We start from the raw sequence: 26,279 nt of genomic DNA on the forward strand, positions 1-26,279 counted from the left end.
AAGGATTATATTTCTATTAATAATTACTATTTTTGTTTTTGTTATATAGAAATTCTATTGAATTTTAGGATTTGTTTTTTAGCCTGGTGCCATTGATTATTTTAATTAATGTCTTTGCTGGTTCTTTAGGATTTTTCAAGCATCATATCACCAGCAAATAGGGGTACTTTTATCTCCTATTTACCTATTTTTACACCTTTAATTTCTTCCTCTTGCTTTATTGCTGTTGTTAGCATTTCTACAACTGTATCAAGTAATAGTGGGGAGAATAGGCAGCCTTACTTTATTTCTATATGTATTGCCAAAAGTTCTAGTGTCCTATTGATTGGTTCTAGGCAATATCTCTACTGTTTCCTCTCTAGGCAGAGATTCCCAATTCTTGCCCTCATCATCTATTACTTGGAATATTATAAGTCCAGTCTCCTTATATTTTTTATTATTATTTTATTTTTTCCAGTTACATGTAAGGGTAGTTTTCAATATTCATTTTCTTTTTCTCTTTTTTCTCTTTTTTGTTTTTTGGCAGGGCAATGAGGGTTAAGTGATTTGCCCAAGGTCACACAGCTAGTAAGTGTCAAGTGTCTGAGGCCGGATTTGAACTCAGGTCTGCCTGAATCCAGGGCCGGTGCTTTATCCACTGTGCCACCTAGCTGCACCCCATTCATTTTCATAAGATTTAGTTCCAAATTTTTCTCCCTCCCTTTCCTCCCTGCTCCACAAGACATCAACCAATCTGGTATAGGTTACATATATGTACAATCCACAAGTGCTCTTTTTATCAGTTCTTTCTATGGGTGTGGATAGTTTGCTTCATTATTAGTCCTTTGGGATTGTCTTGGATCATTGTATTGCTGAGAGTAGTTAAGTCATTCACAATTGCTCATTGAACAATACTGCTGTAGCTATGCACAATGTCCTCCCAGCTCTGCTCACTTCACTATACATCAGTTCATATGAGTCTTTCCAGGTTTTTCTGGGATCATCCTGTTTGTCATTTCCTATAGCACAATACCATTCCACTACAATCTGTGGTAAAAAGTTTTAACAGTCAGTTAGATAATGGAGAGATGCCAGTTTTTTTTAGGACCACCCTTTTGGGGAGGAGACCAACAGCATGAGCTACGCACACCAGTCCGCCTGTGACGCATGCCAGATTGTCTGCTGAGCACTCGACTTCTAGGGTGCGAGCTTAAAAGGCAAGGAGAGAACGGAAGTGGGGCCTTTTTTCCTGCTCCGCTGGTCTCCTGGCTGCACTGCCCAGACAGACGCTGACTGGAGTTCGACTCGCCCTGGCTCTCGGTTAACAGCACGCGCTCGACTCGGTCTCTCTCTCTCTCTCCCCAAAGGTGGCCTTGGGTTTTGGTGAGTTTTATATGGAATATAGACTAAGCCTAGACTTAAGACGATTTGTATTGTATTTCTACTTTCCTATCCTTCTAATCAACATCACCTGGTGACTACCATACAATAAAAGCTCTAACTAGAAAACCAGAAGCTTCTTCCATTTACTAGTCTGGGAGATAAATTAAGGGAAAAGTTAAGTAGGGGAGATTTATGATCTAATATCCAATTTTAAATCTCACAAATCATATACCACCACAGCTTCTTCAGTCATTCCTCAACTGATGGACATTCCCTTGATTACTAATGCTTAGCCACCACAAAAAGTTCCTATAAATATTTTTTTGTACAATTTTCCCCCCTTTTGTCTTTTTCATGATTACTATTGTTAACTGTTTCCCTCCATCCTATTCCCTTCCCCATGATATTTACTCTAGTATCTATCTTCTTTCAACCTATGCCTCTTCAAAAGGGATTTGCTTCTGTCTGTCCCCTCCCCCAATCTGTCCTCCCTTCTTTTGCCCCTCTCTCTTTATCCCCTTCCCCTCCTATTTTCCTGCAGGGTTAGATTACTCCACCTAATTGAGTGTACATGTTATTCCCTCCTTGAGCCAGTTCTGATGAGATTGAGGTCTTTGAGCCAATTCTGATGAGTGTTAGGATCATTTACTGCCCAGATTAAGTAGATTACCTCACCCAATTGTGTGTGTGTGTTAATCCCTCATTGAGGCAACTCTGATGAGTTTAAGGTCTTTGAGCCTATTCTGATGAGCATAAAATTCATTTACTGCCCTGCTCCTACCCCATATCTTCCCCCACTCTATAAGCCCTTTCCTATTTTTTTTCATGTGGGATTTCACCCCATCCTAACTCTGCCCTTCCCCCTCCCCCAGTGCATTCCCCTCACCCCGCAATTTAACCCTAAAGATGTCATCATGGGGCACCTAGGTGACACAGTGGACGAAGAATGCACCCTTGACCCAGGGGGATTTCAGCCAAAACCAGCCTTAGACACAAGACAGTCACCAACTGCATGGCCCCAGGTATGTCCCCCAACTCCAATTTTTTATGGTTCTCTAGGGTCTTGCATTTGAAAGTCAAATTTGCCATTCAGTTTAGGTCTTTTCATCATGAATATCTGAAAGTCCTCTTTTTCATTGAAGTCCCATTTATTCCTCTGAAAGATTATGAAAATTTTGCTAGATACATGATTCTTGGTTGTAATCCCAATTCCTTTGCCCTCTGGAATATCATTACATGCCCTCCAGTCCTTTAATATAGAAACTGCTAGATCTTGTGCTATCCTGACTGGGGCTCCACAGTACTTGAATTCTTTCTTTTTGGCAGCTTGCAATATTTTCTCCTTGGTTTGAGAGCTCTGGAATTTGGCTATAATAATCCTAGGACTTTTTCTTTTGGGATCTCTTTCTGGAGGTGATCAGTGGATTCTTTTAATTTCTATTTTACTTTCTGCTTCTAGAATATTAGGGCAATTTTCCCTGACAGTTTCTTGGAAGATGATGTCTAAGATCTTTCCTTGATCATGGTTGTCAGGTAGACCAATAATTTTCAAATTATCTCTCCTGGACCTATTTTCTAGGTCAACAGTTTTTCCAAGAAGATATTTCACATTGCCCTTTATTTTTTTTGTTCATTTGGTTTAGCTTTATTGTGTCTTGGTTTCTCATAAAGTCACTAGCTTCCATTTGTTCAATCCTAATTCTTAGGTAATTATTTTTGTCAGAGAGCTTTTGTACCTCCTTTTCCATTTGGCCAATTTGGCTTATCAAGCTGTTGACTTTTTTCTCATCTCTTTCCAGCATCAACCTCATTTATCTTTCCATTTTCCCCTCTACCTCTCTAACTTTATCTTCAAAGTCCTTTTTGAATGCCTCTATGGCCTGAGACCGATTTATATTTTTCTTGGAAGCTTTAGATGTAGGGGCCCTGACATTGACATCTTCCTCTGAGGGTTGTAACAATTGAAATGATGCCACCTACTGGAGACTTACTGTAGCAAAGCTCTGCCATGAGGAGAGGGCCTCTGAGGGCAAGCCATGTGGTCAAGGTCCTTAGCGTCATGAAGACGTTTGCTTGTGGATACTGTCTGTCAAGGCTACCAGCCAATCAACTTGAGGAGCCTCCCATTTCTGGGAGGAGGACACAAAGTAGGAAGCAGACGCTGGCGGAGGGGTGCTGTCTCTTTTTGTTCCTGATCTTGCCATAGTGGGTCGGATGATGGGGTCTCTTAGAAATAGTTAGGTTTTTACCTTTCTCTCTGACCCTAATGCTCTTTAATAAATACTTAAACACTTAAATACTCTTGCTAAAGCTTATAATTTATTGGTGACCACTCATTAGATTTTTAGATAGTATAGCTAGAATTTTAGCCCCTTACAGGGTGCACCTTGATATTCCTTGTCACTGAAGAAACTTTCTATGGTCCTCACCTTTCTCTGTCTGCTCATCTTGCCTTTTTTTTACTTGACTTTTACCTCCTTAAAGTGGGGCACTGTTTCCAGGCTGAAGTATCCCAAGCTTCAGAAAGTCCCAGGTGGTATGATTTAAGGAGGAGCAGGTTCTTCACTTGCCTGGCCTGTTCCCTGGTGCTTAGATGACCCTAGACCAACTTGCTATTCAACTAGATTTGTGTTGTGGTTGTCAGCTCTGACGAGCCCGTGCCCCTCCCCTACCTGGGCCACTGCTACCCAAGCCTACCTCCTGGTTCTCAGCATGGGTGAAAAACCCAAGTTTCTCCTCAACATCAGCATAGACCCCTGTAATCTCCCCTCTGCCAAGGGCTCAGCCCTCTCACCAGACTGTGAGCTTAGTCACACTGGTGCTGCAGCTGATTCAGAGGCTCAGGGTGGGGTCTCTTTTTCTGGCAAGGCCTTCCTGGGACTGGATTTGTGTCAGGGTGACTGTGGGGTTGGGTTCCACTCCTGTCAAAGCACAGCAGCTCCCTCCTTCCAACCTTCCAAACTGTCCTTAGTTGGAAGATGATTTCAGCACATTCTTCTGTGGGTTTAGTTGCTCTAGGAATTGTCCTATGGCATTATTTTGATGTTTTGTGGAGTAATTGTGTCATGAGTTCAAGAGCTCACTGCATTTCCTCTGCTACTTTGGCTCCACCCTGGAAGTCTCCTTATTTTTAAGGTCTAATTTTAATCCACCATTCCTACAGTCACTAAAATAAAATTCTTTGCTCAAAAAACCTTCAATGATTCTCTACTCACTTTACAATAAAACAAAATTATTTAAATTTTTGTTTTGGTCTTCCATAGTCTGAATCACAAATATAACCTTCTATATTTATTTCATGTCAATTACATCCCCATTGTTTGTGAGTATCAAATGACACAATATATGTAAATTTCATTGAAAACTTTAAAGCACAATATGTTGTTTACTCTCTATATTGTCTACATTTCAGCTAATCTCTATTTGAAGCTATTTTCCCAGTTCCTACATTGTCACATAATTCTCTGTTATGCCCCAAACTTGTAGAATACATAATTCTTGTTTCTTGTGTCCATTAGGGAATCTCTGGGTCAACTAAACCAGGAGTTTCTTTAGCACTTTCTTTATTTTTCCCCCCCTGCATTAATGAGTTTTATTGGAAAGGGAAGGGAAGGAGAGAGGCATCCTGCCCCTTCCCTGTAGCATTGAAAGCTTGGACCAAACAGATCAGTTGTGAATTAAATCTCCCAAATCATCTCCCTTCCTCCCCTCCTCCCCCTACCCAAAAGGCTCAGTAGCAGTCTCTACCCTATCCCTAATCCTAATTCCAGATTGGTTCCCAATTCCTGGGCTCACATATATCACCATGACTGAGCCATAGAAAAGAGACACCACAGTAAAATGGGAGGCACATGTTGAGAAAGCTTTATTTCTCCCAGAGCCTGATGGCACATGCAGTACAGCTCTCAGGACAAGGCCATAAGAACCCAGTATGTAGAGGAAGGTGATGAAGATGATAAGAGTGCTAATGGTACCACAGGCCAAAGTAGTCCTAGGGACTGGGGCACAGGACAGGGCCAACAATGGCCCCAGGTCACACAAAAAGTGGTCAATGATGTTTGGGCCACAGAAGGGTACCTGTGAGATTAGGATCACAGGAGTCAGTAACCAGAGGAAGCCACCCACCCAGCAGAAGACTGCCAAGTTGGCACAAAAGCTGTGGGTCATGATGGAAGGGTAATATAAAGGCTGGCAGATGGCAAGGTACCTATCAAATGCCATTACTGATAGAAACAAGCCTTCAGAGGCACATGTTGAGAAGAAGAAATAGAACTGAAGCAAGCAGCCAGTGATAGAGATAGTTTTGGTTTCAGAGAACATGTTGGCCAACATTTGGGGCACATCAGAGTTAACATAGCAGATCTCTAAGAAGGAGAAATTGGCCAAGAGAATGTACATGGGAGTGTGGAGCTTCTGGCTTGACCACACAGCACAGATGATAGATGTATTCCCCATAATGGTGAGGATGTAAATGATAGAGAACAAGATAAAAAGGATGACTTGAGTCTCCTTTTGACAAGGGAAATCCAAGAAGATAAACACACTTATAGTCCCAGAGATATTAGTGACCTTTGAGATCTTAATTTCTCTCTTACCAATGGAAGTAATAGAAACAATGAAGATCTGAAGACCAGTTTGGCCTTTCACTGCCCCCCCCGCCCCCGCCATCTCTGCTCAAGAATCTGCTTTCACCTTTCTGTTCTATAGTGTTCATGATGCTGAAATTGTGCTAGTTGTCAAAAATAACCAAAAGAAACTATATACTTTAATGTACCTCTTATAATTTTCTGACGAGCTCTAGGGAGCAACTTGGGCTGTAAGAGAAATTAGCTTGACAAGTTACATAGTAGAAATTCCACAATCTGCTGTTGTAGTTGCCCATTGTTCAAAGTAAAACCATCACCACAATAGATATGTAACCTTATAAAATACATAAACATTCTCCAACTCTACTTGGTTCTGCTCAGGATACCATTTCATTCCATACAGAGAAACACATATTAGGAAACATAAACCAACCCCAGGGGTTCCATTTCCTGCCTACTGCTGTGGCACATTTCCATCAGCACCATGAAATCTAAGATTTCAAATGAATTCTGAAGTGGACTAGTATTGTGTAATTGGAATATTTAAATTGTTTCATCTTTAAACCATATTTAGATCTACTAACTAAAATATGTTGGCAGGAATATATAAGGCCATGGATATGAAACAAAATAAAAGAACCAGGGAAGACATCCAGTTCTGATGGCTCTTTTACTTTCCCAAAGTTGATTTTCAGAGCAATCAGGTATATTGTAGGGGATGATAAAAGTCTGTTTTCCCCAAAGGATAACTACACTATCCTTTTTCTAATGGTGTTCCTGGGATGTTTTGAAAGAACACAAACAAAAGACCAGGGGAGTGTGACATGGGTTGAAAGTATTAATTCTGAGTGATAACCTGGGGTTATGGCTAAAAGAGCTGTGCTATACTGTAAGGAGACACTTCCTAGTAGCCGTACTGCTTTACTCCAGCAGGTGGCTGAAGAGAGAACAGAGGAAATGAAGAAACTGCATAGAGAAGAGCAGGGGAGTAGTGGAAAGTCATCTAGTGGGATATAGGACAGTGTGAATACATCCAAATGAAGACATATCTAAGAGTGGTGGTGTCTGTCAGTGGAGGTAGTCAGCAGCAAGCTGTATAGCACAGAGAACTGTATAGCAAAAGATCTCAGTAGAGAAAGCAACTCAGTTGGTGACACTACTAGAGAACTTTAGCATTTTTGTCAGGTTAGAAGTTTTATTTGCCATGGAAAATATTCCCTGACCACAAGTGGCCCCCACATGTGTGCTCACTGGGCATGTTTTATGATTGTGTAGGTTCTCGGCATGTGTCTTGTCACCCCTGTCTGGAGGTGTGATTACTTATGGCAGAATGCACCCTTGTATGTGTAGGCAAAACCTTTCTTAACACTTATCTTACTAGTTAATTAGAAATCTTTTGCTTTTAAGTAATGTGTTCTTTGGTTGGTTGGTAAAAGAGACACATCAATGGGGACTTATGAGTAAAGGAATTGAGTGGATGCTGAAGCTATGTGGAAAATGTGCTTTAAATTTGGGGTAGCATTAAAGGGGCTCAAGAGTGAGGAGGAGGTTTATAGATATATTATATTTGAATTAGGTAATATTTTCAATGTGCTACTAATGAAGTATTATAGGAATATTTCATTATTTATGAATTTAAATATCAGAAACTGATTTGATTTGATCCCTGGAAATGACATTATCTGGAGGGTGTTACCATTTACTTTGCTACCATACCCTAAGGACCAATTAAACCTCCTTGTGACTTGTAGCTTCAACCTTACGTAAGTGTTGTCTCCACTATTAGAAAATGAGCTTCTTAACAGCTAGACTGTCTTACTTTTGGCAGCCCTAGCTCTTAGCTATAATGCTTTTTATATAGAATATCTCAATCAATTAATTAATTATTAAAATAATCAAAGATGCAAGACTATGACATGGAGAACATCACTGCATTCAAAAAAAGGCATGAAAAGAAAAAGACAACATAGTTTTGATCTTAAAAGGGGCTGGTAGCCTAAAGGAGAGCACAATGCACATCAAGAGATCCATACTTTATTATTAATGGACACTCATAACACCAGCAATTAAAGGAGAGGAACCCAGACTTACACTATACCCAGAAGATACTACTAGAGTAGAAACTCCTTGTGTAATATCAACATTAAGATGAGACAATAAAGCATAGGATTTAATTGAATGAAAGTTGCCCTATCATGGTGGGTGTTTGAAATTTACTTAACAAGGATAGGTTTCTTATAAAATACTTTTTTTTTCACTCACATATTTAGGCATGGTAAAACTTAAGTCCAGACCCAGGGCTCATAGATTATTGTTGGGGAAAACAGTCTAACAAACAAGTCAATGTTATTATTTTTTTTTTGGTGAAGCAATGAGGGTTAAGTGACTTGCCCAGGGTCACACAGTTAGTAAGTGCCAAGTGTCTGAGTCAGGATTTTAATTCAGGTCCTCCTGAATCCAGGGTTGGTGCTTTATCCACTCTGCCACTTAGCTGCCCTTAAATCAACATTATATATAAAATATTTGCATTTGTTTCCAATAGGTCCATTCTGCAGGAAAGTCTCCACTGAGGACTCATCTTAAAGGATCTCAAATAAGTGGCTGTTAGTCAGTCATGAGTTTTGATAATATGCATGTAATGTAAGTATAATAGTATAACCCTAAAAAGGAGATTTCAAGTGAAGATGAAATGTTGAAATTTAATAGTACACATACACATACAAAGAGATAAACATACATATTATGATACCTTTGTTTGTTTGCTGTACTTGTGAATTTTAAAATTTCTACAAGGTCTCCACTACATAGAACAATGTACATGTATTAAAACTGGGGTTTTAAGCTTTTTTTTTGTATAATGGACCCAATTAGCAGTTTGGTGCCTAGGGACCCTTTCTTAGGGAAATATTTTAAATAGTTGAAGGAAATTCTTAATTTCAGTTATAGGTTTAAGTTAAATCAACCTGTATTTTTGCCTATACAACTTGAAATATATAAATCTATCCCTTGGGGGGTCCTTAAACCCATGTTAAAGGACACTGATATTAGGTGATGCCACCTTCAAGGTTTACACAAGCAATCCTTGGTATGTATATTTTGTGGGATAACTTGTAAGGCCAGGCACAGGCAAGGTCAGACTCCAGAACTGTTTAACCAATCAAGATGCCCCCAAACCCTCAATGTGAAGATATAGAAGTGAAGACAGAGAGAACCTTATTTCCTAAGTATAGTTAAAGAAAATTGAAAGGGAAACTGCAAAGTAAGGAAGCAGAGAAGCAATCCAGGGAAAGGAGATTTTAAAATAGAAAGGCAGGAAGATTGAGTCACTGTGGACATCATCTTCCTTCCAGATGTTTCGTGCTTTATTCCAGTATGGGAATACATACTTAGAGAAGAGATGTATGCTACTCTTTCTGCACTGTTCCTGCTAGCCCTAAAGTGTAAATCCCCCTCTCCATTGTAAAAAGCATATAGGAGGGAAGGGGGACTAAGACATCCATGTCTCCCTCTAACAAAGGCCCAGTTCATTCGTGGAACATATATATGTTTGATTTGTTGCTAGACTGAAATCAACCATAGGCACTTATGTCTATTTATATGGTGAAGAGTAGCAAAGTGTTTTAGCTGAGGTTGGAGATGGGAAGAATTGAATAGCCCAGTCACCTTGGAAAGAGCTAAGCATAGTAGAGAAAACAGGAATAATGCCCATACATTGTTAGAGTCCCAGTTTCCAGTGGACATCTCTGCATTTGATTCTTGTCTCTGTACCAGATAACATCTTTCCTGCAACCTAACCATGAGAGTTCTTTGTGTTTCACTGGAGATAAGAGTTATAAACTGAACTCTTCTCATAAGAAGCAGAGGCACATAGGTGGTACAGTGGATAGAAGACATGAAGACCTGAGTTAAAATCCAGCTTCTTACCACTTACTAGCTGTGTACATGCTGGGGAACTCATTTTCCTTATGTCTATATCAGTTTCCTCTATGGTAAAACAGGGACAATCATAGCATCTAAGTCCTGGGGTTGTTGTGAGGATAGAATGTGATACAAGTTATAAAGCTAAATTAGCACAGTGCCTGGCACATAATAGACACTTAAATGCTTGTTCCTTTCTTCCTCACCACCTTCCACATAAATCACAGAATCCTAGTAATGGCAAGAACTCAGTGGCCATCTCACTCAATCGAGAAACAAAGGCAATCCCCACTATAACATACCCTGCAAAGAGAGATTGAGGAATGAAGATCTAAGGAGCACTCATATGTCAGGGGGATATTCATATTCTCCCCAGGACTTTTCTCAAAGCTGCCTTAATTTCCTTATTACGGAAGCTATAGATCATGGGATTCAAGAGTGGCGTGGCAACTGAGTAGAACAAAGTGATGAATTTCTGCATCTCAGGTTGGCTGGCAGACCCTGGGCTCACATACATTATCATGATGGAGCCATAGAACAGTGAGACCACAGCTATATGGGAAGCACATGTAGAGAAGGCTTTCTGTCTTCCTGAGCCCTTTGGCAGTCGTAGCACAGCTCTTAGAACCTGTGTATAGGATCCAAGGATGTAAATTAAGGTGATAAAGGTAATAAGGGTACTGACAACACCACAGGTTAGAGTCGTTTTGGGGACAGGTGTACATGACAAGGCCAGCATTGCTCCAAGATCACATAAATAGTGGTCAATGATATTTGGACCACAGAAGGGCACCTGGGAGAGGAGAGTGACAGGGGTCAGTAACCAAAGGAAGCCACCCACCCAGCAGGCAGACACCAGGGTGGCACAGAGTTGTCCAGTCATAATGGTGGAATAGTGGAGTGGGTAGCAGATAGCAACATACCTATCAAATGCCATGAGGGCCAGGAAAAAGAGTTCTGTTGCACACAGAGAAGAAAAGATGTAGAATTGTAGGATGCAGCCTTTATAGGAGATGGTCTTGTCCTTGGAGAGGAGGTTGGCTAACATATTGGGCACACTGGAGTTGATGTAGCAGATCTCAAGGAAGGAAAAGTTGGCCAGTAAGATGTACATGGGAGTGTGGAGCTGTTTGTCCCAACACACAGCGCAGACAATTGTCCCATTTCCCATCAGAGTCAGTGCATACATAATGGAGAACAACACGAAGAGAAGTGTTTCTATTTCTTGGCTGCATGAAAAGCCCAGGAGGATGAACTCACTTATAGTCCAAGAGATGTTATGAATGCCCAAGACAGTCATTTCTTCATTACCTTTGAAATGGACATAGATTAGATTTTCCTATCTTTAGTATTCACAAATACATATGTCAGCCACCCCTCCCCTTCTCTTTTGTCCTTTCTGCCCTCTATATCCACAGTTTTGTGGAACAAATATTTTTATATTTTATGAAAAAATTCAGAACTTAATCTCATATTTCTGAAGTGGATGCTCAGATGAGCAATATGCCAAGTGTTCTTGTATATACATGCCTAAATACACATATGCATGTGTGTACATATGTTTATGTGTATATTCGTGTGTGTATATATGTATGTGTGTGAGAGAGAAAAAGACCATTTCCAGGTTGGTGGTAATAAGCAGTGCTTCAGCGCTACTGTCCTTATCTTTCAGAATTCAGGATTACTTACATGCCATAATGCATCCCAGAGATAAGCCTTCATTGAAGTTCACTAATTCTATTACTTCAAATGCTCCAGCTTTCAAAGGAGCACATGTTAAATGATTGAATTAGAATCTACTTATTTTTAAATGAAAGAGTTCATACTCTTGAATAGATAACATGTTACAGAAGGTCAGCAATGCTGACTTCTGGGCAAAGGGAATGTTGAGGTCACAAGGCATGCATTCCAATATTCAGACAAGGAGAGATTCATCTCTGTAGCATTATTAATGATTCGCCTTAGGTTCTAGGATAAAGTAGGAAAACTGATAACCATTGATCAAGAGCTAGAAAAGACCTTAGAGGTCCCCAACCTCTACATACATACACAAGGAAAGTAAAGCTCAGGAAGGTTGTGATTTGCCCCAAATTACACAGATATTAAAAAGTCAAATGCAAATTTGAACCCTTCCGGAGCCAGACCAGTTTTTACTTTCTTACCTTCTTTTTTTCATGCATATATTCCAAAATCCCATTTCCTAAACAAAGTTGTCTTTCCCCTCAAGGGTGCCAATTTCATCTAGGTGTTAGGACAACTAATTCATGCTAAAGTGTGAATGAGAATAAAGAGTAGAGATTGACCTTTGATTTCCTTGATGCAAGGAATGTCCAGAGACACTTTCCCATTTCTATTCCATTTACTAGTGCAGAAAGTCATCTTTACTGTCACCCTTGAACTCAGGTTTTATTGGCTTAAGGCCAACTTTCTATCTATTCTGTCACACTTGACCTCTTTTTAAATTTCCTTTATTTTTCATCAATGTATACTCTCTAGCTACACAGAGAATGGCTTACCCCTATTCTATATAATAGTCCTTTGTGTATTTGAAATCACTTGGCTCAGCATCTGGCATAACAGAAGCTGAGATGTGTCAAGGATAAGGACAAATAATCAATAATTTCATCTCTAAGTTCAGATGATAACTCTTGTTCCCTATTTCGTACTGTGTGTATGACTTTAGGCACTTGGCTTAATCTCTTTGGGACTCACTTTCCTTATCTGTATGATGAAAAAGTCACCTCTGAGCTCTCTTCTATCCCTAGAGTTATGATCTAATGTATTTCCCAATGTCTTAAGTCATATTATCTCTGTTCATTGTGTCTATGAGGAGATGCAAAAAATGTCTCAAAGGGAGTACAACTAGGTGGCACAGTGGATAAAACACGGGCCCTGGATTCAGGAGGACCTGAGTTCAAATCTGCCCTCAGGCACTTGCCACTTACTAGCCCTGTGACTCTGGGCAAGTCACTTAATCCTCATTGCCCCGCAAAAAAAAAAAAAGTCTCAGAGAGGGTAAGCTTTATACATTAAAATTGGATGAAGAGGATGGGCCATAAGAGGGCATATAGTTTCATGGTTAGTGGAGTAAGCATGACAGGAACTGAGAACCAGAATATTGTGACTTTCAAGTATAGTGTGTGTTTGATGCTGGAGTGAAAGCTTGGGAAGATAGGGAGTGCTGAAGTTTAGGAGAAATAGAAGTAGCTGAAGAAAGGTAAGCTTCTTTGCTTGGATGGAACATTTATGGAAGTGAGGAAATCTCAGTTCCCATAGTAACTTCATCAGGGTGAGACCAGGATGAGGACAAAGGAAGTTGCTTCATTCATATACAACCTGAAAGGACACATGTATCCTGTTATGACCTTTTATATCATTTTTGTAAGACTCACCATTAACTCCATGTAAAATTAGAGTTTCATTTGGATTGGAAAGCCCCCAGTGGTATAGTGGGAGAGGTGAAAAATCTAGGTATCATAACCTTTTTTTGTATGGAGGTAGGGATCATTTTATCTTCATTACTCTTCTGGTTTGAAGAGGTATTTTCCATTATTTTCTCTAACATGAAAAAAAATTTAATTTCCCTAATAGGTGAGATAAAATAATCATATGATAAGAATATGGAGCATAGATTAATAGATAGAAATTATCTTGTCCAACTCCCACCAGTTTAGAGACATGACAACTAAGGCCCAGAGTGGTAACGTGACCTTGCCAGGCCCACAAAGATAGTAAGAAGGAGACCCAGAGTCTCTGAGTCTTTAGTCAAACACTTTTCTCCACTACATTACTCTGTCACCCTAAAGTAGTAGTCCTTTCCCACTGCCCAGATATTTTACAGAATTTGGCACTGATATATAGAGCTCAACATCACTTACCCCAGCAATCTATATCCAGTGTTAGACACTAGCTTCTTATGTTCCAGCCACCTAAAGGAGTCCCAGCATCTGACTTTTATTAGAAGAGGCACCATTGGTGACAGTAAGAAGACTATGTTCTCTGGAAGCTATTGCTTTCTTATGATGATTATTGTTTCCTATTCATACTTGCTTTTACTCTTTTGGGACTTCTTCAGAGGAGCACCAGGAGAAGTTACTGATTGCTCTCTTGGGTAGATAGATTTTATTTTCAGTGAGCAGTGATGAAGAAAATAATAGAACCTGAATCAGCATTACAAGAAAATACACTTTCCTTCCCTCCTTTTCTCTCTATTCCACTGTTCCAGTATAGAATCACAGGGGACCAGAGAACATCAAAACTGGGAGGGACACTAGAGCTCCTCTCATCTAATTCCCTTGTTTTTTTATTGATGACAAAATCAAGGCCCAGAGAATGGAAATGACTTGTCCAAGGTCAAATAGCCAGTAAGTGTCAGAGTTGGGACTGCAGTGTAAGTGTTCTGTGTTTCTTGATTCTAAGATCAGTGCTCTTTCTGCTTCTAAATGAGTGTATGGAATCACAATGCACCCAAAACATTTAAGGGGATAGTAAGCAAACCCATATGGCTGAAGTAGATGAGAAGCAGGGAATCATGTTTCAATTCTTTGCAGTTCTTTTTTGGAGGATTTGATATTTCCATGGAGGAAATAAACCAACCAATAATGCTTTAAAAGCATTAAACTTTAAAAAATTACAGGCATATTTTTCTTTACGCAAGGGAAAATACAACACCTGGGAGACATTATTAGGATTCTTGGTGGGAGGTAGAGGAGGATACTTAAGGACTAAGCCTTGCATACAGCAATCTTCAGGCAGGAGCAGGAAGGAAATTGGTGATCCAGTTGAAAAATTCTCTACTACTGTGGCACCAGTATATACCAGTTTCTGAGTGACTTCTCCATGTCTTTTCTTTGAGTTGTTTGGCTTTTTAAAAATAAACCTTTTTATTTATAGTTTTGGGTTCCAATTTTTACCCCTCTTTCCCTCCCTACCCTCCTCCCCCACTCCAAGGCAGCAAACAATAAGATATGGGTTATACATGTATGATTACAGAAAAGATTATCATATTTGTCATTTTGTACAAGAAAACAATTAAAATTAAAAAATGAAAGTGAAAAATAGCATCCTTCAGTCTGTTCTATCAATATCAGTTCTTTCTTTGGAGGTGGATAGTATGTTTCATCAATAGTCCTTTGGGATTTTCTTGGATCATTGTTTTGTTGAGAATAGTAAAGTCATTCACAGTTCTTCATCATACAATATTGCTGTCTCTCTGTACAATAGTCTCTTGGTTCTGCTTATTTCACAATACATCATCTCATACATGTCTTTCCAGGCCTTTCTTGTCTTATATAACATGCTTAAATAACAATATGGAAGGGGGCCTGGCCCCTTAAAAGTAAGGGGTCCAGTCTCATTTATGTGTACCTTATTAATTTCCCATCTATAATGTCATAGGCTGGCCAGTGCTAATCAGAGAAGTGAGTTTTTAGCTTGATTATTTGTAGGCATTGAATATTTTTGGTGGGGAGGGGATGATGGTTCCAGGAAAAGGGGCATAGTCGAAGTTCTAGAAAGGAGGAGTATCTCTAGAACAGCACCAACAAAGCTATTGTAATGAATGGGTCAGAGACTCTAAGACTGAGTTATTTTTTCTATGCTGATATAGGTAGAAAGATAGATTAAGGACATTTTGAACGAGGACTTTATGCCACTGTAAGAAATTGTACATTTATCTTGAAAACAATTGGGAATCAATGAAGGATTTCGGTCAAGGTAGTGATACATTAAAGTGGTATTTTTGAGAAATTCATTTGGAAGGAGTGTATAGTGTAGGTGATACAGAAGGGGAGTGTTTAAGAACAAGGAATGCTAATTTGGAAACAGTTGCAATTATATCATGAGGTGATATGAGCTTGGCCTCATTTGGATGAATGAATGAAAAGGAAGAAATTATGTGATAGCCCATAAGAAGTAAGAAATCTATAGGATTGATTGACATGTTGAATTTGGCAAGTGAGGGATTACATTTTTTTCTGTAATACATATTATTAAATCTTTAGAAAGCTATGCCTATTTTTTTCTAGTTACATGTATAGATAGTTTCCAACATTTGTTTTTGTAAGATTTCTAGTTTCAAATTTTTATCCCTTTCTCCCCTCCCTTCTCTTCCTCCCTTCTCCCCAAGACAGCAAGGAATCTGACATAGGTTATATATGTACAATAACACTAAACATATCTCCACATTAGCCACGCTGTAGAAGAAGAATCAGAGCAAAAGGGAAAAACCTCACAAAACAAAAACCAAAAAAAAGTAGAAATAGTATGGTTCAATCTGCATCTAGTTTCCACGGTCCTTTTTTTCTGGATTTGGAGAGCATTTTCCATCATGAGTCCTTTGGAACTATCTTGGATCACTGTATTGCTGAGAAGAGTTACAATTCTTTCATAGTTGGTCAACACACAATGTTGTTGATACTGTGTACAATGTTCTCCTAGTTCTGATCATCTCACTCAGCATCAGTTCATGTGAGTCCTTCCAGATTTCTCTGAAATCCGCTTGCTCATCACTTCTTCACATTGATTTTTAAAAAAACTTTGTGTTCTAAATTTTCTTCCTCCCTCCCTCCTCAACCCTCTCTATGCAATTAAGAACTTCAAAATAAGTCATACATGTGCAGTTATGCCAAGTATCTTCACATTAGTCAAGTTGTGAAAAAAATAGACATAATAACTTTAGAAAGAGGAACTAAAATAAAACTATACTTCAATATGTATTCAAATACCATCAGTGCTTCTTCTATTGATGGTTTGCATTTTTCATATGTCCTTCTGATATCATCCTGCTCATCATTTTTTTCACACTTATTATTGCTAGTTGTATTACCCTCCATCCTATTCCCTCCCCTTGATATTTATTCCATTTTCTCTCTTCTTTCACCCTTTCCCTCCTCAAAAATGTCCCAATCTGCCCTCCCTTCCTTCATTTCCCCCCTCCTTTTCCCCTTCCCCTCTCACATTCCCTCAGGGCAAAACATATTACTATACCCTCTTGAGTGTTTATGTTATTCCCTCTTTGAACCAATTCTGATGAAAGTAAGGCTCACTCACTTCCCCACTCCTTCCCCATTTTCCTGAGGGATAACATAGTATAAAAGATGACTGGAATTTCAGGTCTCAGTTAGAATAATGGTAATTCCATAGACAAAGAGTGTAAGATATAATCGGCTTTTTGTCAACACCCAAAGGCCCCAACCAGAGGAGATTAATCTAGACTGAATGAATTAAGTGAGACTGACTAAGAGCAATTGACTTTGCTGATTAGCCTACTTAAAGTTAATTAAATTAAATTAACTTTATTAAATTAATTAATTAATTAAATTAAAACCACACCTGCCTGACTCTGAAGAGAGAGTGTTCTCAGAGGCTGTGGACTACAACATCAACCACCCTCAACCAATCAGCTTGAAGTACCTCCCCTTCTGGGGGAGGGAGACAGGAAGTAGGAAGTGAGGCTGGCTCCCTGGCTCTGCCTCTTTCATTTTGGAACCTCAGGTTGGTGGCTGAGGGAAGGAGAAGAAGGAGTCCATTCTGAACCCTGGGGTAGATAGGCTTTGCTGTCTTTCTGAACTCCATGTGTTTTCTCTTTACTAACCCCTAATATACTTACATAAATGCTTAATGCCTAAACTGTTGCTGAAGCTTCTAATTTATAAGTAAATCCTATCTAGTGTAGAGTTGCTATTTGTAATGGGCTAAAATTCTAGCTAGACTGTCTAAAAATCTAATGAGTGGTTGCCATCAATTATAAGCTTTAGCAAGAGTTTAGACTTTTAAGTATTTATTAAGGAGCATAAGAATTTGGTGAGGAGAGAGAAAGAGGCCAAGATGCCTTCATCTATCTATCTAAGGGATCCAGCATTTCTGTTCCACTCCACACGAGGTCCTGGTGAAAAGAGAGAGACCCTCACCCCTTCTTCATCCAAAAAGCCTCCTGCAAAAATGAAAACAGGGCCGTCCACCCACCCACAGCTCCAATCTAATTGGCTGGTGGCTTTGATCGACAGTACCCACGAGCAAACATCACTTCCTGATGCCAAGGCCACATAGCTTGTCCTCAGGCCAGAGCTCACAAAAGGTTCCTCCCAGCAGGGGGCATTATTCCAATTCTCACACTAGTTTCACCCCACACTGGGGGGCAGAAAAAGGCAACCACACACATTAGATTTTAAACGTCACAAAGAGAATAAAAAAGAACAAGTTTTGTATGAAGAAGACATTGGTTACAATATAATATATACAGATTAATTTTGACATCTGAAGGGAATTTCAGGTAGGGAGGGCCACAGATGAAAAGATGTGACAATCATCTTTTTTGGCATATTTGGTTATAGAAAGTATTATAATGTCATAGAAAGAAAATCTCAGAGTGGGAAGGGATCTCATTGTTCAGTCATTTCAGTCTTTTCTAATTCTTCATGATCCCATTTGTGGTTTTCTTGGTAAAGACACTGGAATTATTTGCCATTTCATTCTCTGGCTCATTTTCCAGATAAGGGACTGAAGTAAACTGGCTTAAATGACTTGTCCAGGGTCACACAGCCAATGAGAAAGAGAGAGACACACACAGAGAGAAAGAGACAGAGAGATACAAAGACAAAGAGAGAGAGTCAGAGAGAGACACAGAAAGAGACAGAGATACAGAGACACAGAGAGACAGAAACAGAGGGAGACAGAGAGACAGAGACTGGGCCAACTATGGTAAAGGAAGGAGTCATTTACTTCATAGAATAAATATTCATTTCCATAACATCCCAACTACTCATTCACTTCTTAGCCCCTTGTAGTTTAGCCTCTGATCCAACCATTGTAATGAAGCTATTCTCTTCAAAGTCACCAATGACTACTTAATGATTAAACTGATAGTCTTTTCTTACTCTACAGTATAACTTTTTTTTGGCATATCTGCTTTATTTGATATTGTTGTTCCTGCCCCTCTTTTGCATACTGTCTCTGGTTTTTGACATTGCATTTTTCTGGCTTTCTTCCTAATCATCTTTCTTAGTTTCCTTTGTTGAGTCTTCATCTTCCTCCCTGTTGCTGTGTGGGTATTTCCCAAGGTTCTGTCTTCATTGTCTTTGCAATCTCATCTATATCTATGCACATACATAATATACATATACACATATATATGTATATACTTGCTATATTTCAGATACCAAACTCTTATCAGAAAAATTTGATACAAAGATTTTTTTCCCATACAACTACTTTATTTCTTATCCTAGGTGCATTAACTTTATCTTTGCAGAAGCTTTTCAATTTCATAAAAATTTATCTATTTTGTCTTTTGTAGTTGCCTCTATCTTTTGCTTGGTTAAAATACATCTCATATCCATGGTTGTGAGATGTATATGATTTGCTTTTCTTTGATTCTTTAAAATAGTATGATCCTTTATATTAAGGACATGGATCCATTTAGAATGTATTATTGAATATCGAGTAAGGTGTTAGTTTCTCTCTCTCAGTTTTTATGAAGGTTGCTTGATAATATAGTTAGAGGTCTAGAAGTGTTATTCCTCCTCTATCCGTACTTCTTTTTATAATTTTCCTTAATATTCTAGATCTTTTGTTTTTCCAAATGAATTTTTTAAACTATTTTATTAAATTCTATAAACTATCTGCAAAGCAATATGATTAGTATGGCATTAAAAGTACAAATTAATTTTAGTAGTATTACTTTTATTACATTGGCCAGGGACTAGCTATGAGCACTGAATATTCCTCCAGCTATTTAAGTTATCCTTTGTTTCTTTAAGGGAACTTTGTAATTGAATCTATGTGTGGTTGAATCTATATGTAATTGAACCTGTATCTTGAATTGAATCTATGTATGGTTTGATAGATTGATCCCCAAATATATTATGCATTTTGTAGTTATTTGGAATGGAATTCGCTTTTCTATTGTTAATTCTTATTCTTGTTATTGTTACATAGAAATTCCATTGAAATTTAGGATTTATTTTGTAGTCTGAAACTTTTCTGAAGTCATTGATTATTTCAATTAATGTCTGCTGATTATTTAGGATTTTTCAAGCATCACATCACCAACAAATAGAAGTAGTTTTATCTCTTCTTTACCTATTTTATGGCATTATTTTTTTTCTCTTACCTTATTGCTATTGCTAGCATTTCCAGAACTGTATAAAGTAATAGTGGGGATAATAGGCAGCCTTGCTTTAACTCTATATTTATTGGCAAAGGTTCTTGTGTCTTACTGATCCATTCTAAGTAGTTTCCCTTCCATCTCTCTCCTCTCCAGGCAGAGCCATTGTCCCAATTCATGCCCTTATCACCAATTACTTTGACTATTATAAGCCCAGTCTCCTTACTTTTATGGTCTACTCTTAATCCACCATTCCCACAGTTGCTAAAAATAGTATTCTTTGCTTGAAAAATCTTCAATGGTTCTCTACTCACTTTACAATAAAACAAATACTTAAATTTTTGTTTTGGTCCTCCATGGTCTGAATCATAAGTATAACCTTTTAGATTTGTTTCATGTCAATTACATCCCCATTGTTTGGGAGTACCAAATTAAATAATATATTTAAAGTCCATTGAAAGCTTTAAAGCACACTATGTAGTTTACTCTCTATATTGTCTACATTTCAGCTAACCTGTATTTGAAGCTATTTTCCAAATTCCTGTATTGTCACATAATTCTCTGTTATTCTGAAAACTTGTAGAATACATTATTCTCATTTCCTGTGTCCATCAGGGAATCTCTGGCTCAACTGAACCAGGAGTTCCTTTAGAGCTTTTTTCATATCTTTGTTCCGGAGGCTGTAGATCAGGGGGTTGAAGAAGGGAGTTGCCATGGAGTAGAACAAGGTCACAAACTTCTGCATTCCAGACTGGTTCCCAGATCCTGGGCTCACATACATCACCATGACTGAGCCATAGAAGAGGGACACCACAGTGAAATGGGAGGCACATGTTGAGAAAGCTTTATTTCTCCCAGAGCCTGATGGCACATGCAGTACAGCTCTCAGGACACACACATAAGAACCCAATATATAAAGGAAAGTGATGAAGATGATGAGAGAGCTGATGGTACCACAGGCCAAAGTAGTCCTAGGGACTGGGGCACAGGACAGGGCCAACAATGGCCCCAGGTCACACAAAAAGTGGTCAATGATGTTTGGGCCACAGAAGGGTACCTGTGAGATTAGGATCACAGGAGTCAGTAACCAGAGGAAGCCACCCACCCAGCAGAAGACTGCCAAATTGGCACAAAGGCTGTGGGTCATGATGGTAGAGTAATGTAAAGGCTGGCAGATGGCAAGGTACCTATCAAATGCCATTACTGATAGAAACAAGCATTCAGAGGCACATGTTGAGAAGAAGAAATAGAACTGAAGCAAGCAGCCAGTGATAGAGATAGTTTTGGTTTCAGAGAACATGTTGGCCAACATTTGGGGCACATCAGAGTTAACATAGCAGATCTCTAAGAAGGAGAAATTGGCCAAGAGAATGTACATGGGAGTGTGGAGCTTCTGGCTTGACCACACAGCACAGATGATAGATGTATTCCCCATAATGGTGAGGATGTAAATGATAGAGAACAAGATAAAAAGGATGACTTGAGTCTCTTTTTGACAAGGGAAACCCAAGAGGATAAACTCACTTACAGTCCCAGAGATATTAGTGACCTTTGAGATCTTCATTTCTCTCTTTCCTGTGAAAGTAAAAGAAACAGTAAAGATCTGAAAACTGGTTTGGCCTTTCACTCTCTCTGTACTTTCCTTTCTGCCCAAGAATCTGCCTTTACCCTTCTGTCCTCCTCTATTGTTCATGACAATGAAGTTGTGCTACTTGACAAAAATAAACAGAAGAAACTATATACTTGAATGTAGCTTACACAATTTTCTTTTCTAGGGAACAGCTTGGGCTCTGAGAGAAACTAGATTGACAAGTTATGTAGCAGAAACCCCCAAATCTACTTTTTCATATACCCATTGTTCAGATCAAAACCATCACCCCACATTAGATATGTAAGTACCTTCTGAAATACAGAACCATTCTCTATCTGTACTTGGTTCTTCTCAGGGTACTATTTCATTCCAAACAGAGATTCACTTATAAGGAGACATGAACCAATTCAGAGGGTTCCATTTATTTCCTCCTCATTGTCCCATTTCCACCAACACTATGAAATCCAAGATTCAAATTAATTCTGAAACTGACTAGTATTGTGTCATTGCCATATCTATATTTTTTCAGCTTTAAATCCTATTTAGATCTTCTGATTAAAATATATTGGGGTGATGTCAAGGTTGTGAATTCTACTTTTAAATAGCATAGTTATTTTAATGGAAAGAAATAAAAAGGTTTTATGACCCCAATCTATACCTCTAACTGACTCAGCTGTCTCCTAAATCTGTCCCTCTGTTTATAATGGAGACCAGGTGAGAGAGTGTGGGTTGGAGTGCTAGAAAAAGAATTCAGAGCTGCTGTACTGATGGTAGGTGCTGCAGCAACATTTTTTCTAACTGTCTTAGAGAGGAAAACCAAGCACTTCATATTAATTTTTGGCAGTGTCCTGATGGCTCTGCCATAATTAAGAATCTAATGTTTAAAGGCAACTGAAGTATTTCCCATTTAGCTTTTGAAAAGGTACTTCAAGTGCCCATCCTATCTGGTATTTGTCTTTCTGGCTCTTTTAATCATGGTCATTATCTCCTAATGTCTTGGTAGCTCACATTTATAGAGTACTTTAAGGTTTATAAAATATTACATACATTATCCCATTTGGTCCTTACAATAATTTTGACAAGTAAGAATTACCATTAGTCTCATTTTATTGATAAAGAAAACCATGCCTCAGAGAGGTTAAATGATTTGCTGAGGGTCATGAGCCCAAAGCTCTATCTATTAAACCACCCTGCCTTTTATTCATGAAAAATCACTCAATGTCACCAAAGGAGCAAAGGAAAAAGAGATATATAAGGAAATATGGAAAGATGAAGATTCAGAATAAAAAAAACAGAAGAAAAGGAATCCTCTCAATTTATTGATCATGGCTCCTCTGATTGCCCTCAAGCCTGGACTGTGTCACTTCAGGATGCTTAAACATTCACAGGATAGAAATACTGGGGTTGACTTCCCCAATATCTTAACGCCACCATGTTCATCTTTTTTTAAATCTCCCATTTATCCTCTGATAAGCACCCTGAAGAATCCCCATCTTGACTTTCCTCTAAATATTTTAGATTTTGTTAGTTGAGTTTCCCTTTTATTTTGCATTACTCCTTCATTGCTATATTTCTGATTCTTTTCAGAACACTTTAATTTGAATTACATGTAATGAGAACAATTGACTACAAACTTACAAAAATTAATCCCTCTTCATGCTTGATTATTTGCCACACAGAGTTCATGGATGGCCAATATTTCATCATCTCTCTATAAGATAATAAAACAAGCAAACAAAAAAGAACTATGTCCTTAAGTCGTTTTGCCCAAATATTATGTCTTTAAGGATGTAGTCTTCTTAAGCATACCCTATAGGGAAGAATGGTATAGAGAAGAGAAAATAGCAAACTCATTTTTTAAGTAGTCTTACTAATAAGGGCTATAAGAATGTATGTAACCTGATATATTGATGTAATTTGGAAATAACCAGGGAAACTTGAACTACTTCATCATAATAAAACAGGCATTAGGATTCCAGTAGAAAAGTTATTTGTCCACATATATGTACTTACATACCCTGAAATAGAACATACTGTCTGAATCCTTGGTAAAATGCTAATTTTTGTCCCTTAATACAGAAGATAATGTGATCTTTTCACTGAACCAGCATCAGAAGAGTATCTATTTGCTTAATGATATGTCTCCTCCATTATTTATACAATTTCCAATGATAGTTCACTGCCTCCAGAGGCTTTGCTTCTGAAGCAGTGGGGAAAACCATTGTGTATAATGCAGTGCCTAAGAGGAATTTACTTTGGTTTTATTTACTGGCAATCATTTATTTATTTTTTCAATAAAAATTATCAAGTGTCTACATCATAAGCTGATAAACAGTAAAGTTATTTTTCTCATCTCACCTTGTTTATTTCATTCATCAACCATTTATTAAGCATTTACTATAGACATGACCCTATGCTAAATGCTGGCCCTACAAAGGCAAAAAATTAATTAAAACAAAACAGTCTCTTCCATGAAAGAACTTACATTTTATTTATTACCATAGTAATCACAAGTTTCTTTATGTCATGATCTTTTGACAGATATGGGTTGTCTCTTGAAATAGGACATGATTTATATATGGCACAACAGCAGTGTCTTTAACAGTTAATTGATCTCAAATCCTGAAAGCTTTCTCACCATTTAAAATTTTCCAGTATAGTGGTTATAGGCATGATTGTCTTGAATTCAGAGTTTCTGAACTCCTTGATAACCACAAATTCATGGTTGTTACAATTTTGCAATATAAAAATGGTGACTTAAATGGATAACTACTCTGTACCATGCCACAATGCTTGTATACTCTTCTCAACTCTCCATCTCCCTTTTAATTCTACCTTTGAAAAAAAGTAATTGAATTAATACTACCATTTACAGAAACAAAAATAAAAATGAGTAAGCAATGGAGAAAGAACTCAATCATAGACAGCTACTATGGGGAAAGAGAAGATGTAGATTCAGATTCAGAGGAAGACAGTGAAGTTTAAAATGCCACTCCTTTTTCAATGAGAAACATCAAATAGTACCATGCACAAAAAGAGTTCTTTGAATAACTTGAAAAAGACTTTAAAAGTAAAATAAGAGAACTTGAAGAAAAATTAGAAGAAAAAACAAGAACAATCCAAGAAAGTCAAGAAAATTATTAAAAGAAATTCAACCAACTTGAGAAAGAGAATAAAAACTTGGGGAAGAAATTAGTTCCTTGAAAACTAGAATTGGGCAAGAGGAAGCTAATTACACTCTAAGACACCAAAAAATAATAAAACAAAATAAAAAAATGAAAAACAGAAGAGTATGTAAAACATCTAATCACAAATACAATTGATTTGAAGAACAGATAGAGGAGAAATGATATAAGGGTAGTCAGACTACATGAAAATTATGATTAAAAAAGAATCTTGATACAATAACATAAGAAATAATTAAAGAAAATTTCCCTGAAGTTCCAGAACAAGAAGGCAAAGCAGAAATAGAAAAAAATCCAGTAATCACCATTTGAAAGAGATCCCCAGAGGAAAACTTACAGGAATATTATAGCCAAGTTTCAAAGTTTCCAGGTTAAGGAAAAAAATATTGGGAGCTGCAAGAAAAAAACAACAACCCATAAATATCATGAAGCTACAATAAGGATTACATAATACCTTGTAGCTGCTATTTTGAAGGACTATAGGTCTTGAAATTTTAAATTTCATTGAGCAAAAGAGCTGGGATTATGACCAAGGGCAGCTTATCCAACAAAGTTAGGTATAATCTTGAATGAAAAAAAAACATTTAATGAACTGAAAGATTTTCAGGTATTTGTGACAAAAACAGTAGAACTTTAAGGAAAAATTTGACACATAACATCCAAGAGAAATATCAGCTAACCATTAAAGACCAGTTATGAGGGACTCAATAAGGACAAACTGTTTACTTCTTATATGTGAAAATATTATCAATACTTTTATAACTGTCATCATTATTTCAGTAGTTGTTTGAAAGAAATTTTTGGGCTGAACTGAAAATGACAGGATGATTCTAAAAAAATATAAAACTATATAGGGAGAGATAAAAAGGAGTAATTATCTCATACAAATGAGGCATAAAAGGAAAAATTGATACAGTAGAAAGTAGTAGGGGGAGAGTGGATAGTTCTGGAACCTTACTCTCATTGGGAATGGGTCAAAGGGAAAACAACACAAAGAAATAAGACAGCAAAGGGATAGCGTGAGGAAAGAAGATAAGGGAGGAACTCTTGGAGGGGTGGTTAGGTTAAGGAATAAAAGGTAAGATAGTGGGTAGAATTAAAACAGACAAGTGAAGAAGGATAGAGTAAATAGGATGAGAAGGATAGTGAAGAAAATATGAAGGAGGATGGTAGAGTAGTTTAGAATGTGAATGTGATTAATTTACCCATAAAATGGAAATGAATAGCAGATTAAAGATTTGAATTCAACAATCTGTATCTTTCAGTAAACACTATAAAAATGAGAGATACACACAAAGATAAAATGAAGGGCAGGAGTAGAATTTATTACGTAAAAATGTAATAATCATCATCTCTGACAAAGTTAAAGCTAAAATAGATTAAATCAAAGGAGAAAAACAGAGTAACTACACTATGTGTCAGCAATATTATTCAATATTGTTTTATACCATTTAAAACAAATAGACAGTATAAAATACCTGAGAGTATACCTGTCAAGAAAGACACAGAAACTATGTGAACATAAATATAAA

General features: G+C 37.8%; 3 protein-coding genes across 3 annotated transcripts; all 3 read right to left on the reverse strand.

The window, feature by feature from the left end:
• Positions 1–5,079: 5,079 nt before the first annotated feature.
• On the reverse strand, positions 5,080–6,030 carry LOC122738511 (olfactory receptor 11G2-like). Its single transcript, XM_043980525.1, has one exon. The coding sequence runs from the start codon at positions 6,028–6,030 to the stop codon at positions 5,080–5,082; it is 951 nt and encodes a 316-aa protein (XP_043836460.1).
• A 4,197-nt stretch (positions 6,031–10,227) lies between these two features.
• On the reverse strand, positions 10,228–11,166 carry LOC122742805 (olfactory receptor 11G2-like). The gene has a single exon (XM_043987315.1). It carries the CDS (start codon positions 11,164–11,166, stop codon positions 10,228–10,230), a length of 939 nt encoding a protein of 312 aa, XP_043843250.1.
• Positions 11,167–20,566: 9,400 nt separating this feature from the next.
• On the reverse strand, positions 20,567–21,535 carry LOC122738513 (olfactory receptor 11G2-like). The gene has a single exon (XM_043980527.1). The coding sequence runs from the start codon at positions 21,533–21,535 to the stop codon at positions 20,567–20,569; it is 969 nt and encodes a 322-aa protein (XP_043836462.1).
• Positions 21,536–26,279: the final 4,744 nt, after the last annotated feature.

The sequence above is a fragment of the Dromiciops gliroides genome, chromosome 2 (genome assembly GCF_019393635.1).
Source record: "Dromiciops gliroides isolate mDroGli1 chromosome 2, mDroGli1.pri, whole genome shotgun sequence".
Taxonomy (NCBI): Eukaryota; Metazoa; Chordata; class Mammalia; order Microbiotheria; family Microbiotheriidae; genus Dromiciops; species Dromiciops gliroides.